General features: G+C 51.0%; 1 protein-coding gene across 1 annotated transcript; it reads left to right on the top strand.

The window, feature by feature from the left end:
- Positions 1 to 448: 448 nt before the first annotated feature.
- Positions 449 to 11,444, top strand: LOC130683268 (keratin-associated protein 9-1-like; the record flags this gene model as incomplete). The annotated part of the gene is made up of 4 exons (XM_057499525.1): positions 449 to 802; positions 5,598 to 5,756; positions 10,825 to 11,356; positions 11,425 to 11,444. Coding segments are annotated over 4 exons (1,065 nt in total), but the record flags the coding sequence as incomplete, so codon positions are not given.
- Positions 11,445 to 11,738: the final 294 nt, after the last annotated feature.

Raw genomic sequence — 11,738 nt, 5'->3', positions numbered from 1 at the left:
CCAAGGGACAAAGCTCGAGGGACAAGTGCTCTGACCCTCCGTCGGCCAGTGGGAACTGCATCACATGATCAGATTGTGATCATTACAGGAACGATGCTGATGAGGTGACCACCTTCCTTTTTCCTGGAAAGAGTTGCTGTGAGTTATTCTCAATTAAGAAACACATCAAACACTTACTTGCTAAAAATTCATAAGAGGGAACAAAGTCTTCCTCTTTTACAATTCCCTAGTGGCTATGGAAAACAATATAAACAACAACAAGCAAAGTCCTTGTCATTGGTCCAAATTTTGGGGGGACTGGACTATAAAAAGCTCCAGAACACAAGGAGACATCAGAATCTGAACAACTCACCTGCGAGCAAGAGCCCCCCTCTATCGTAACACGATGTGCCAGTCGTGCTGCTCCCCCTGCTGCCAGCCCACCTGCTGTGGGTCTTGCAGCCGCCCAACTTGCTGTCAAACCAGCTGCTGCAGGACCACCTTCTGCAGGCCAACCTGTGTGGCCACCTGCTGCCAGCCCACCTGCTGCAGCGCTCCCTGCTGCCAGCCCTCCTGCTGTGGGTCCATTGGCTGTGGACAGACCTGCTGGGGGTCCAGCTGCTGCCAGCCTTGCCGCCGCCCAACCTGCTGTCAAACCAGCTGCTGCAGGACCACGTGCTGCCGGCCGACTTGTGTGGCCTCCTGCTGCCAGCCCACCTGCTGTGGGTCTAGTGGCTGGGGGTCCAGCTGCTGCCAGCCTTGCTGCCGCCCAACCTGCTGTCAAACCAGCTGCTGCAGGACCACCTGCTGCCGGCCGACTTGTGTGACCCCCTGCTGCCAGCCCTCCTGCTGTGGGTCTAGTGGCTGTGGACAGTCCTGCTGTGGATCCAGCTGCAGCCAGCCAGTGTGCTCTGGACCCGTGTACTGCCACAGAACCTGCTACCAGCCCACCTGCTGCTGCCTGCCTGGCTGCCTGCCACAGAGCTGTGGATCCAGCTGCTGCCAGCCTTCCTGCTGCTGATTGCCCGGCCAAGAACAGTCATCTGCCCACAACGTTGACGTGCCACTTGCCAACAAATCCACTTAGAAACGTACTGAAAGGCAGCACGCTCTCGCCAAAGTTGCTTTACTCATCTGCCTGTTCAGCGTGTGAACCAGCTTGATGGAGTGCGGCGTGCTTCACCCCGATTCTCTTGGTCCTTAGACCTTGTGAATCGTGTGGCAGCTTCATGCATCCTCCACATGGAGTGTTGGTCGCTGCTCTGACTCTGCACTCAAGATCTTCTTCCTCTCCTTCTAAGTGACTTGGGAAAACATATCCTTAGAGCTTTTACACACGTTTCTGCCACTGTTGAAAATCTCTCAGTCATGCTTTGTTTTTCCATGTACTCCCAGTTCTTGTATCCTGCTTTCTGCCTTTTATGATCTCTTGGAGTTATCTCCCTAGATGTAGGGTGTCTCCCCCATTAGGCTTAATAAATCCTGTACCGTCATACATGCCACATTGTTTTTTGTCTTATTGTACAGCATTCCAGACATATGAACTTACATACATGCGGAACAGCATATGCATTGGGCATTCTGAGCCTCATACAGTCCCCATAAAATTACTCTCTCCCTTTTCCATAGGAGAAAATTTCACAGTGTCATGTTATATAGCTGAAATGGACAGATGGACAACCAAGGCTGTCCTCTGTTCAAGGGTACTTAAAGTTTATTGGTCAAGACAAGTCAGAACGAACCCTGGGACTGAGCATGAGCAAAATGTTAACATGAGTTCCTTCTTGAACAACAGAAGTCCTATTCTCTTGTATACGCAGATGATACCTGTGTCCAAAGTTCCTGCCCAATCGGTGTCTTACACCTCAGGAACAGCAACTAATGTTGGGCCAGTAGGAGCTCTTCTGCATCTGGGAGCTCTTCTGAATGCAGGGAGCCTTTCCTGGCCTCAGGTGCTGTCCAGCCACTCCCTGAAATTCATCTGCACCAAACATTTGTTAGAATCCAGGTTCCTCATGACAAGGAGGCCATCTAAGGACATGCGTTCTTGGGCATCATGCAAACCGTATTCTCGAATGACCTCCTTGGCCTGAGAACCTATAGACACCAAATGAGGAATTAAGTAATTTTCTGCCAAGCATATTACGCTCCCCAACTTTAAGGCCATTCTTCCACCTGATCAAAATGTTAGGAAGGAAATTCAGTACGGGCAAAGTTGGGCACTGAGAAGCTAGGCGATGGGCGTGGATGACACTGAGTAATCCGTAACCTCTGAACCAGCGGAGGGGACAAAACGGCTTCCTGTGTTTTGTGAGGGAAATCTGAGGCACTGGAGGGAAATGAAGTTAATAATCCAGCGGAATCTGAACGACGTGGGAAAGAAGGAAAGCGAGGAACCTGTGCATTCACAGGAGCCAGCAGAGGAGGCTGGCGCTTTGGGCCCTGAACTAATGATGCTGCCTGAGATTCAGGGAGGTAGGGCGTGATTCGGGCTCTGAAAGGAATAGAAGACTTTGGGACTTGGATCACCTCCTTGGGAGCAGTAGAGCTAACTCTGCTGAGTTAACAAGGTCAGTGCCCAGGACACGTGTCAGCTGGTGACACTGTGTGCGTGGCATGTTCTGAAGAGACTGCCCACACCGAGCTTGCCGGCTGCTGCTTCCTGCTGGGGGTCTGGGTGGACGCGAGGAGGAACTCACGTGTCCCGGGCTGCCTACTGCTGCTGGTATTGCCACTGGATGCTTCACACACATTACCTTTAGTGCTTGGAGACATGTGCAAAGCAGGTCTAAAGGTTCCCCTTTTGGAGACGAAGGTGTTAGTCATGAAGACAGATATAAGTGCAATGCAAAGAGGGGCGCGCTCAACAAGAACACAGGGGGTTAATCAGATAAAGCCAGAGAGCCAGAAAGGACTCACAGAGATAACGTCCCGTGGCAATGTGAGTTCATGCCACGTGCTCTGGATCCGGGCTGACCTTGAGACTCGCTCTAGCTAATGCAGCTGAGATAGAGCTGAGACATGAGACAAGCATCATCATTACCTTTTCCTGCCTGTGATGAGAAATGCTGAGATAAACAGGGCAGGAGGAACAGGAGGGGCGCCATCATAGGCTAAGATTCCATTTTAAAAACCAGGGAGTTAGGAGGTGAGATTCCTAAGATGTTCTCTGGTAGTCAGCCAACTACCTATCTTAAGGCACGGTAAGCAGTCTTAGTTGATATATTCCCAGTGCTTTCGGGTCACCTAACGAGTATCTTGGAGAGGAACAGGATCAATCAATCCATTGTGTTAAGCTTCACATACAGAATTTCCTGGAGGACTGACAGTGGATGAGGACATAGTGTCCCTCACTGAAGATAGACAAGTTGAACCCACACATCAAGCCTACCTCCACCCAACCCCCCATCCGTTTACCTTTATCCCGTTCTTGAAAGCCTTGAGAGACAGAATCCGAAGCCCTTAAGAGTGCCGCCTCTCTGAGGTTGCCCGCACTCGCCTTTCTTCCAGTGTGTCCCTCTCTCTGTCCTACTCCAAGTAAGCAGGGAGGGGCTACTGAGAGCTGTGATTTGGGCTTGCAACTTCCCATCGCCTGGGTGGCCCAGACGCAACGGCAGCAATACGATCATACTCCTTAGTAGCCTGCCAGAAAATCTCTTCTCTTGATGTTTAGGAAGTTCTGAGGACACAATCTCATTGATTGCAGGGCTCTCAGGCTCCCCCAAGTCCTGGGTGGTGGAGACTTAGTTCCCTTGCCATGCACACTCAAGCGGGCACTGGACGGCAGGTGAGTGTGGCTTTAGAAGTTGGCAAGGGATTATGCCCTGGGCCAAGCAGCAGTTCAATGAGCTTCCTTTTCCTCCTCTTTTTTCCTTAATCTCGACTGTAGTCAAGTAAACTAGCCTTCATTAACCTCGACCCTGGCCCATTCCTCACTTAGAGGGTATTTAAAGAAAACTTGCATGCCGCTTCACTACTGGGTCTCTGCCCTTCAATCGTTTGTAGCCGCGGGGACAAGAACAGAGGAGAACAACTCAACAGCCCAAAAAAGGTATTAAAACGGAAGAAGCTAATGTCATAGTTTGCTTCCTCCCAGAAGTTACTCTGGAGGAAAGGTTCAAGTGCATGTCGTTGTCTGGGGAGTGTGGTCCATAGCGGTAGTGCAGTGGGGAAGTGATAGCGGGAAGGGCGGTCATGAGCCAGCATCACAGTGGGCGGCTGAAGCTCACCCTGGAGGGACACTATCAGAAATGATGGGAGACACTCATTTGGGGATGATCTTAATTGAGGAACAAGGAAGCTGGAGTCTCTATAGGCCAACTCTCCAGAAGCACTGGATGAGTGTTTTTCTCAGCGGGGCACACACACAGAGCACGACTTTGTGCTGTTGGATGAAAAGAGCCCTCAGGTATAGAGAAGTGGATCTGACAGACAGAAATTAACCTGAACATACTGAGATCCAAGACATATGCATAGCGTATTAAAAACACCATCTGTAATCTAAGAGTTTCTCCACTCGGATCGAATATTTGCATCTTCAGTGTGGTGGACAGCCACAACTTTTCAAAGAAGGACGTGGAGGAGGAATTGAAGGAGGAGAAGGAGGAGGGAGACAAAACATAGGGAAGGAGGAAGGAAGGGAGGGAGACAGACAGAAAGGGAGATAGATAAAGAAACATAGAAAGAACAAGAGACATAAAAAGAGAAGGAAAGGAAAAAAGAGAGAGGGAGAGAGAGAGCGAGAGGGAGAGAAGAAAGAAGACAGCACAATGGCACAATGAACGTACTGTCAGTGACATGAGGTCAGTTGAGGGTGCTTTCTCTCCATGTTTGGGCTAGAGTCTCCAACTCACCCTGGTCTGCCCAAACTGCAGTTGCAAGTCCCACTTCCTGGGAAACCCCTTAGTACTGGACCCATTAGGACTGTTGTTCACCCAGGATTGAACAAGACGCTTTCTTAGTGCCACTGTCCCACTGCCTCTATCCAACTGCTTCGGTTCTGCCTTGCCATATGAAAGACGTTGTGCCAAACACCCTCTACCCAAGTGCCTCTGGTTGAACAGGGTACGCAGGTGGGGTGGATGCTATGGATAGATATGTGCAGTGGTCCTGAATCAGGCTTCTGTGGGGAAACAGACTTGGACTCGGGCGTGCATGCAGTTTGTGACTGTGAACATATCAGCATGGTGCCCCTCTGCAGGAACACATCCCAATCTAAGTACAACCAAGGGACAAAGCTCGAGGGACAAGTGCTCTGACCCTCCGTCGGCCAGTGGGAACTGCATCACATGATCAGATTGTGATCATTACAGGAACGATGCTGATGAGGTGACCACCTTCCTTTTTCCTGGAAAGAGTTGCTGTGAGTTATTCTCAATTAAGAAACACATCAAACACTTACTTGCTAAAAATTCATAAGAGGGAACAAAGTCTTCCTCTTTTACAATTCCCTAGTGGCTATGGAAAACAATATAAACAACAACAAGCAAAGTCCTTGTCATTGGTCCAAATTTTGGGGGTTCTGGACTATAAAAAGCTCCAGAACACAAGGAGACATCAGAATCTGAAAAACTCACCTGCGAGCAAGAGCCCCCCTCTATCGTAACACGATGTGCCAGTCGTGCTGCTCCCCCTGCTGCCAGCCCACCTGCTGTGGGTCTTGCAGCCGCCCAACTTGCTGTCAAACCAGCTGCTGCAGGACCACCTTCTGCAGGCCAACCTGTGTGGCCACCTGCTGCCAGCCCACCTGCTGCAGCGCTCCCTGCTGCCAGCCCTCCTGCTGTGGGTCCATTGGCTGTGGACAGACCTGCTGGGGGTCCAGCTGCTGCCAGCCTTGCCGCCGCCCAACCTGCTGTCAAACCAGCTGTTGCAGGACCACGTGCTGCCTGCCGACTTGTGTGGCCTCCTGCTGCCAGCCCACCTGCTGTGGGTCTAGTGGCTGGGGGTCCAGCTGCTGCCAGCCTTTCTGCCGCCCAACCTGCTGTCAAACCAGCTGCTGCAGGACCACCTGCTGCCGGCCGACTTGTGTGACCCCCTGCTGCCAGCCCTCCTGCTGTGGGTCTAGTGGCTGTGGACAGTCCTGCTGTGGATCCAGCTGCAGCCAGCCAGTGTGCTCTGGACCCGTGTACTGCCACAGAACCTGCTACCAGCCCACCTGCTGCTGCCTGCCTGGCTGCCTGCCACAGAGCTGTGGATCCAGCTGCTGCCAGCCTTCCTGCTGCTGATTGCCCGGCCAAGAACAGTCATCTGCCCACAACGTTGACGTGCCACTTGCCAACAAATCCACTTAGAAACGTACTGAAAGGCAGCACGCTCTCGCCAAAGTTGCTTTACTCATCTGCCTGTTCAGCGTGTGAACCAGCTTGATGGAGTGCGGCGTGCTTCACCCCGATTCTCTTGGTCCTTAGACCTTGTGAATCGTGTGGCAGCTTCATGCATCCTCCACATGGAGTGTTGGTCGCTGCTCTGACTCTGCACTCAAGATCTTCTTCCTCTCCTTCTAAGTGACTTGGGAAAACATATCCTTAGAGCTTTTACACACGTTTCTGCCACTGTTGAAAATCTCTCAGTCATGCTTTGTTTTTCCATGTACTCCCAGTTCTTGTATCCTGCTTTCTGCCTTTTATGATCTCTTGGAGTTATCTCCCTAGATGTAGGGTGTCTCCCCCATTAGGCTTAATAAATCCTGTACCGTCATACATGCCACATTGTTTTTTGTCTTATTGTACAGCATTCCAGACATATGAACTTACATACATGCGGAACAGCATATGCATTGGGCATTCTGAGCCTCATACAGTCCCCATAAAATTACTCTCTCCCTTTTCCATAGGAGAAAATTTCACAGTGTCATGTTATATAGCTGAAATGGACAGATGGACAACCAAGGCTGTCCTCTGTTCAAGGGTACTTAAAGTTTATTGGTCAAGACAAGTCAGAACGAACCCTGGGACTGAGCATGAGCAAAATGTTAACATGAGTTCCTTCTTGAACAACAGAAGTCCTATTCTCTTGTATACGCAGATGATACCTGTGTCCAAAGTTCCTGCCCAATCGGTGTCTTACACCTCAGGAACAGCAACTAATGTTGGGCCAGTAGGAGCTCTTCTGCATCTGGGAGCTCTTCTGAATGCAGGGAGCCTTTCCTGGCCTCAGGTGCTGTCCAGCCACTCCCTGAAATTCATCTGCACCAAACATTTGTTAGAATCCAGGTTCCTCATGACAAGGAGGCCATCTAAGGACATGCGTTCTTGGGCATCATGAAAACCGTATTCTCGAATGACCTCCTTGGCCTGAGAACCTATAGACACCAAATGAGGAATTAAGTAATTTTCTGCCAAGCATATTACGCTCCCCAACTTTAAGGCCATTCTTCCACCTGACCAAAATGTTAGGAAGGAAATTCAGTACGGGCAAAGTTGGGCACTGAGAAGCTAGGCGATGGGCGTGGATGACACTGAGTAATCCGTAACCTCTGAACCAGCGGAGGGGACAAAACGGCTTCCTGTGTTTTGTGAGGGAAATCTGAGGCACTGGAGGGAAATGAAGTTAATAATCCAGCGGAATCTGAACGACGTGGGTAAGAAGGAAAGCGAGGAACCTGTGCATTCACAGGAGCCAGCAGAGGAGGCTGGCGCTTTGGGCCCTGAACTAATGATGCTGCCTGAGATTCAGGGAGGTAGGGCGTGATTCGGGCTCTGAAAGGAATAGAAGACTTTGGGACTTGGATCACCTCCTTGGGAGCAGTAGAGCTAACTCTGCTGAGTTAACAAGGTCAGTGCCCAGGACACGTGTCAGCTGGTGACACTGTGTGCGTGGCATGTTCTGAAGAGACTGCCCACACCGAGCTTGCCGGCTGCTGCTTCCTGCTGGGGGTCTGGGTGGACGCGAGGAGGAACTCACGTGTCCTGGGCTGCCTACTGCTGCTGGTATTGCCACTGGATGCTTCACACACATTACCTTTAGTGCTTGGAGACATGTGCAAAGCAGGTCTAAAGGTTCCCCTTTTGGAGACGAAGGTGTTAGTCATGAAGACAGATATAAGTGCAATGCAAAGAGGGGCGCGCTCAACAAGAACACAGGGGGTTAATCAGATAAAGCCAGAGAGCCAGAAAGGACTCACAGAGATAACGTCCCGTGGCAATGTGAGTTCATGCCACGTGCTCTGGATCCGGGCTGACCTTGAGACTCGCTCTAGCTAATGCAGCTGAGATAGAGCTGAGACATGAGACAAGCATCATCATTACCTTTTCCTGCCTGTGATGAGAAATGCTGAGATAAACAGGGCAGGAGGAACAGGAGGGGCGCCATCATAGGCTAAGATTCCATTTTAAAAACCAGGGAGTTAGGAGGTGAGATTCCTAAGATGTTCTCTGGTAGTCAGCCAACTACCTATCTTAAGGCACGGTAAGCAGTCTTAGTTGATATATTCCCAGTGCTTTCGGGTCACCTAACGAGTATCTTGGAGAGGAACAGGATCAATCAATCCATTGTGTTAAGCTTCACATACAGAATTTCCTGGAGGACTGACAGTGGATGAGGACATAGTGTCCCTCACTGAAGATAGACAAGTTGAACCCACACATCAAGCCTACCTCCACCCAACCCCCCATCCGTTTACCTTTATCCCGTTCTTGAAAGCCTTGAGAGACAGAATCCGAAGCCCTTAAGAGTGCCGCCTCTCTGAGGTTGCCCGCACTCGCCTTTCTTCCAGTGTGTCCCTCTCTCTGTCCTACTCCAAGTAAGCAGGGAGGGGCTACTGAGAGCTGTGATTTGGGCTTGCAACTTCCCATTGCCTGGGTGGCCCAGACGCAACGGCAGCAATACGATCATACTCCTTAGTAGCCTGCCCGAAAATCTCTTCTCTTGATGTTTAGGAAGTTCTGAGGACACAATCTCATTGATTGCAGGGCTCTCAGGCTCCCCCAAGTCCTGGGTGGTGGAGACTTAGTTCCCTTGCCATGCACACTCAAGCGGGCACTGGACGGCAGGTGAGTGTGGCTTTAGAAGTTGGCAAGGGATTATGCCCTGGGCCAAGCAGCAGTTCAATGAGCTTCCTTTTCCTCCTCTTTTTTCCTTAATCTCGACTGTAGTCAAGTAAACTAGCCTTCATTAACCTCGACCCTGGCCCATTCCTCACTTAGAGGGTATTTAAAGAAAACTTGCATGCCGCTTCACTACTGGGTCTCTGCCCTTCAATCGTTTGTAGCCGCGGGGACAAGAACAGAGGAGAACAACTCAACAGCCCAAAAAAGGTATTAAAACGGAAGAAGCTAATGTCATAGTTTGCTTCCTCCCAGAAGTTACTCTGGAGGAAAGGTTCAAGTGCATGTCGTTGTCTGGGGAGTGTGGTCCATAGCGGTAGTGCAGTGGGGAAGTGATAGCGGGAAGGGCGGTCATGAGCCAGCATCACAGTGGGCGGCTGAAGCTCACCCTGGAGGGACACTATCAGAAATGATGGGAGACACTCATTTGGGGATGATCTTAATTGAGGAACAAGGAAGCTGGAGTCTCTATAGGCCAACTCTCCAGAAGCACTGGATGAGTGTTTTTCTCAGCGGGGCACACACACAGAGCACGACTTTGTGCTGTTGGATGAAAAGAGCCCTCAGGTATAGAGAAGTGGATCTGACAGACAGAAATTAACCTGAACATACTGAGATCCAAGACATATGCATAGCGTATTAAAAACACCATCTGTAATCTAAGAGTTTCTCCACTCGGATCGAATATTTGCATCTTCAGTGTGGTGGACAGCCACAACTTTTCAAAGAAGGACGTGGAGGAGGAATTGAAGGAGGAGAAGGAGGAGGGAGACAAAACATAGGGAAGGAGGAAGGAAGGGAGGGAGACAGACAGAAAGGGAGATAGATAAAGAAACATAGAAAGAACAAGAGACATAAAAAGAGAAGGAAAGGAAAAAAGAGAGAGGGAGAGAGAGAGCGAGAGGGAGAGAAGAAAGAAGACAGCACAATGGCACAATGAACGTACTGTCAGTGACATGAGGTCAGTTGAGGGTGCTTTCTCTCCATGTTTGGGCTAGAGTCTCCAACTCACCCTGGTCTGCCCAAACTGCAGTTGCAAGTCCCACTTCCTGGGAAACCCCTTAGTACTGGACCCATTAGGACTGTTGTTCACCCAGGATTGAACAAGACGCTTTCTTAGTGCCACTGTCCCACTGCCTCTATCCAACTGCTTCGGTTCTGCCTTGCCATATGAAAGACGTTGTGCCAAACACCCTCTACCCAAGTGCCTCTGGTTGAACAGGGTACGCAGGTGGGGTGGATGCTATGGATAGATATGTGCAGTGGTCCTGAATCAGGCTTCTGTGGGGAAACAGACTTGGACTCGGGCGTGCATGCAGTTTGTGACTGTGAACATATCAGCATGGTGCCCCTCTGCAGGAACACATCCCAATCTAAGTACAACCAAGGGACAAAGCTCGAGGGACAAGTGCTCTGACCCTCCGTCGGCCAGTGGGAACTGCATCACATGATCAGATTGTGATCATTACAGGAACGATGCTGATGAGGTGACCACCTTCCTTTTTCCTGGAAAGAGTTGCTGTGAGTTATTCTCAATTAAGAAACACATCAAACACTTACTTGCTAAAAATTCATAAGAGGGAACAAAGTCTTCCTCTTTTACAATTCCCTAGTGGCTATGGAAAACAATATAAACAACAACAAGCAAAGTCCTTGTCATTGGTCCAAATTTTGGGGGGACTGGACTATAAAAAGCTCCAGAACACAAGGAGACATCAGAATCTGAACAACTCACCTGCGAGCAAGAGCCCCCCTCTATCGTAACACGATGTGCCAGTCGTGCTGCTCCCCCTGCTGCCAGCCCACCTGCTGTGGGTCTTGCAGCCGCCCAACTTGCTGTCAAACCAGCTGCTGCAGGACCACCTTCTGCAGGCCAACCTGTGTGGCCACCTGCTGCCAGCCCACCTGCTGCAGCGCTCCCTGCTGCCAGCCCTCCTGCTGTGGGTCCATTGGCTGTGGACAGACCTGCTGGGGGTCCAGCTGCTGCCAGCCTTGCCGCCGCCCAACCTGCTGTCAAACCAGCTGCTGCAGGACCACGTGCTGCCGGCCGACTTGTGTGGCCTCCTGCTGCCAGCCCACCTGCTGTGGGTCTAGTGGCTGGGGGTCCAGCTGCTGCCAGCCTTGCTGCCGCCCAACCTGCTGTCAAACCAGCTGCTGCAGGACCACCTGCTGCCGGCCGACTTGTGTGACCCCCTGCTGCCAGCCCTCCTGCTGTGGGTCTAGTGGCTGTGGACAGTCCTGCTGTGGATCCAGCTGCAGCCAGCCAGTGTGCTCTGGACCCGTGTACTGCCACAGAACCTGCTACCAGCCCACCTGCTGCTGCCTGCCTGGCTGCCTGCCACAGAGCTGTGGATCCAGCTGCTGCCAGCCTTCCTGCTGCTGATTGCCCGGCCAAGAACAGTCATCTGCCCACAACGTTGACGTGCCACTTGCCAACAAATCCACTTAGAAACGTACTGAAAGGCAGCACGCTCTCGCCAAAGTTGCTTTACTCATCTGCCTGTTCAGCGTGTGAACCAGCTTGATGGAGTGCGGCGTGCTTCACCCCGATTCTCTTGGTCCTTAGACCTTGTGAATCGTGTGGCAGCTTCATGCATCCTCCACATGGAGTGTTGGTCGCTGCTCTGACTCTGCACTCAAGATCTTCTTCCTCTCCTTCTAAGTGACTTGGGAAAACATATCCTTAGAGCTTTTACACACGTTTCTGCCACTGTT

This window comes from Manis pentadactyla, chromosome 4 (assembly GCF_030020395.1).
Source record: "Manis pentadactyla isolate mManPen7 chromosome 4, mManPen7.hap1, whole genome shotgun sequence".
NCBI lineage: Eukaryota > Metazoa > Chordata > Mammalia > Pholidota > Manidae > Manis > Manis pentadactyla.
Note: the sequence above shows the minus strand (reverse complement) of the source record. Positions and strands in the feature narration are given on the sequence as shown.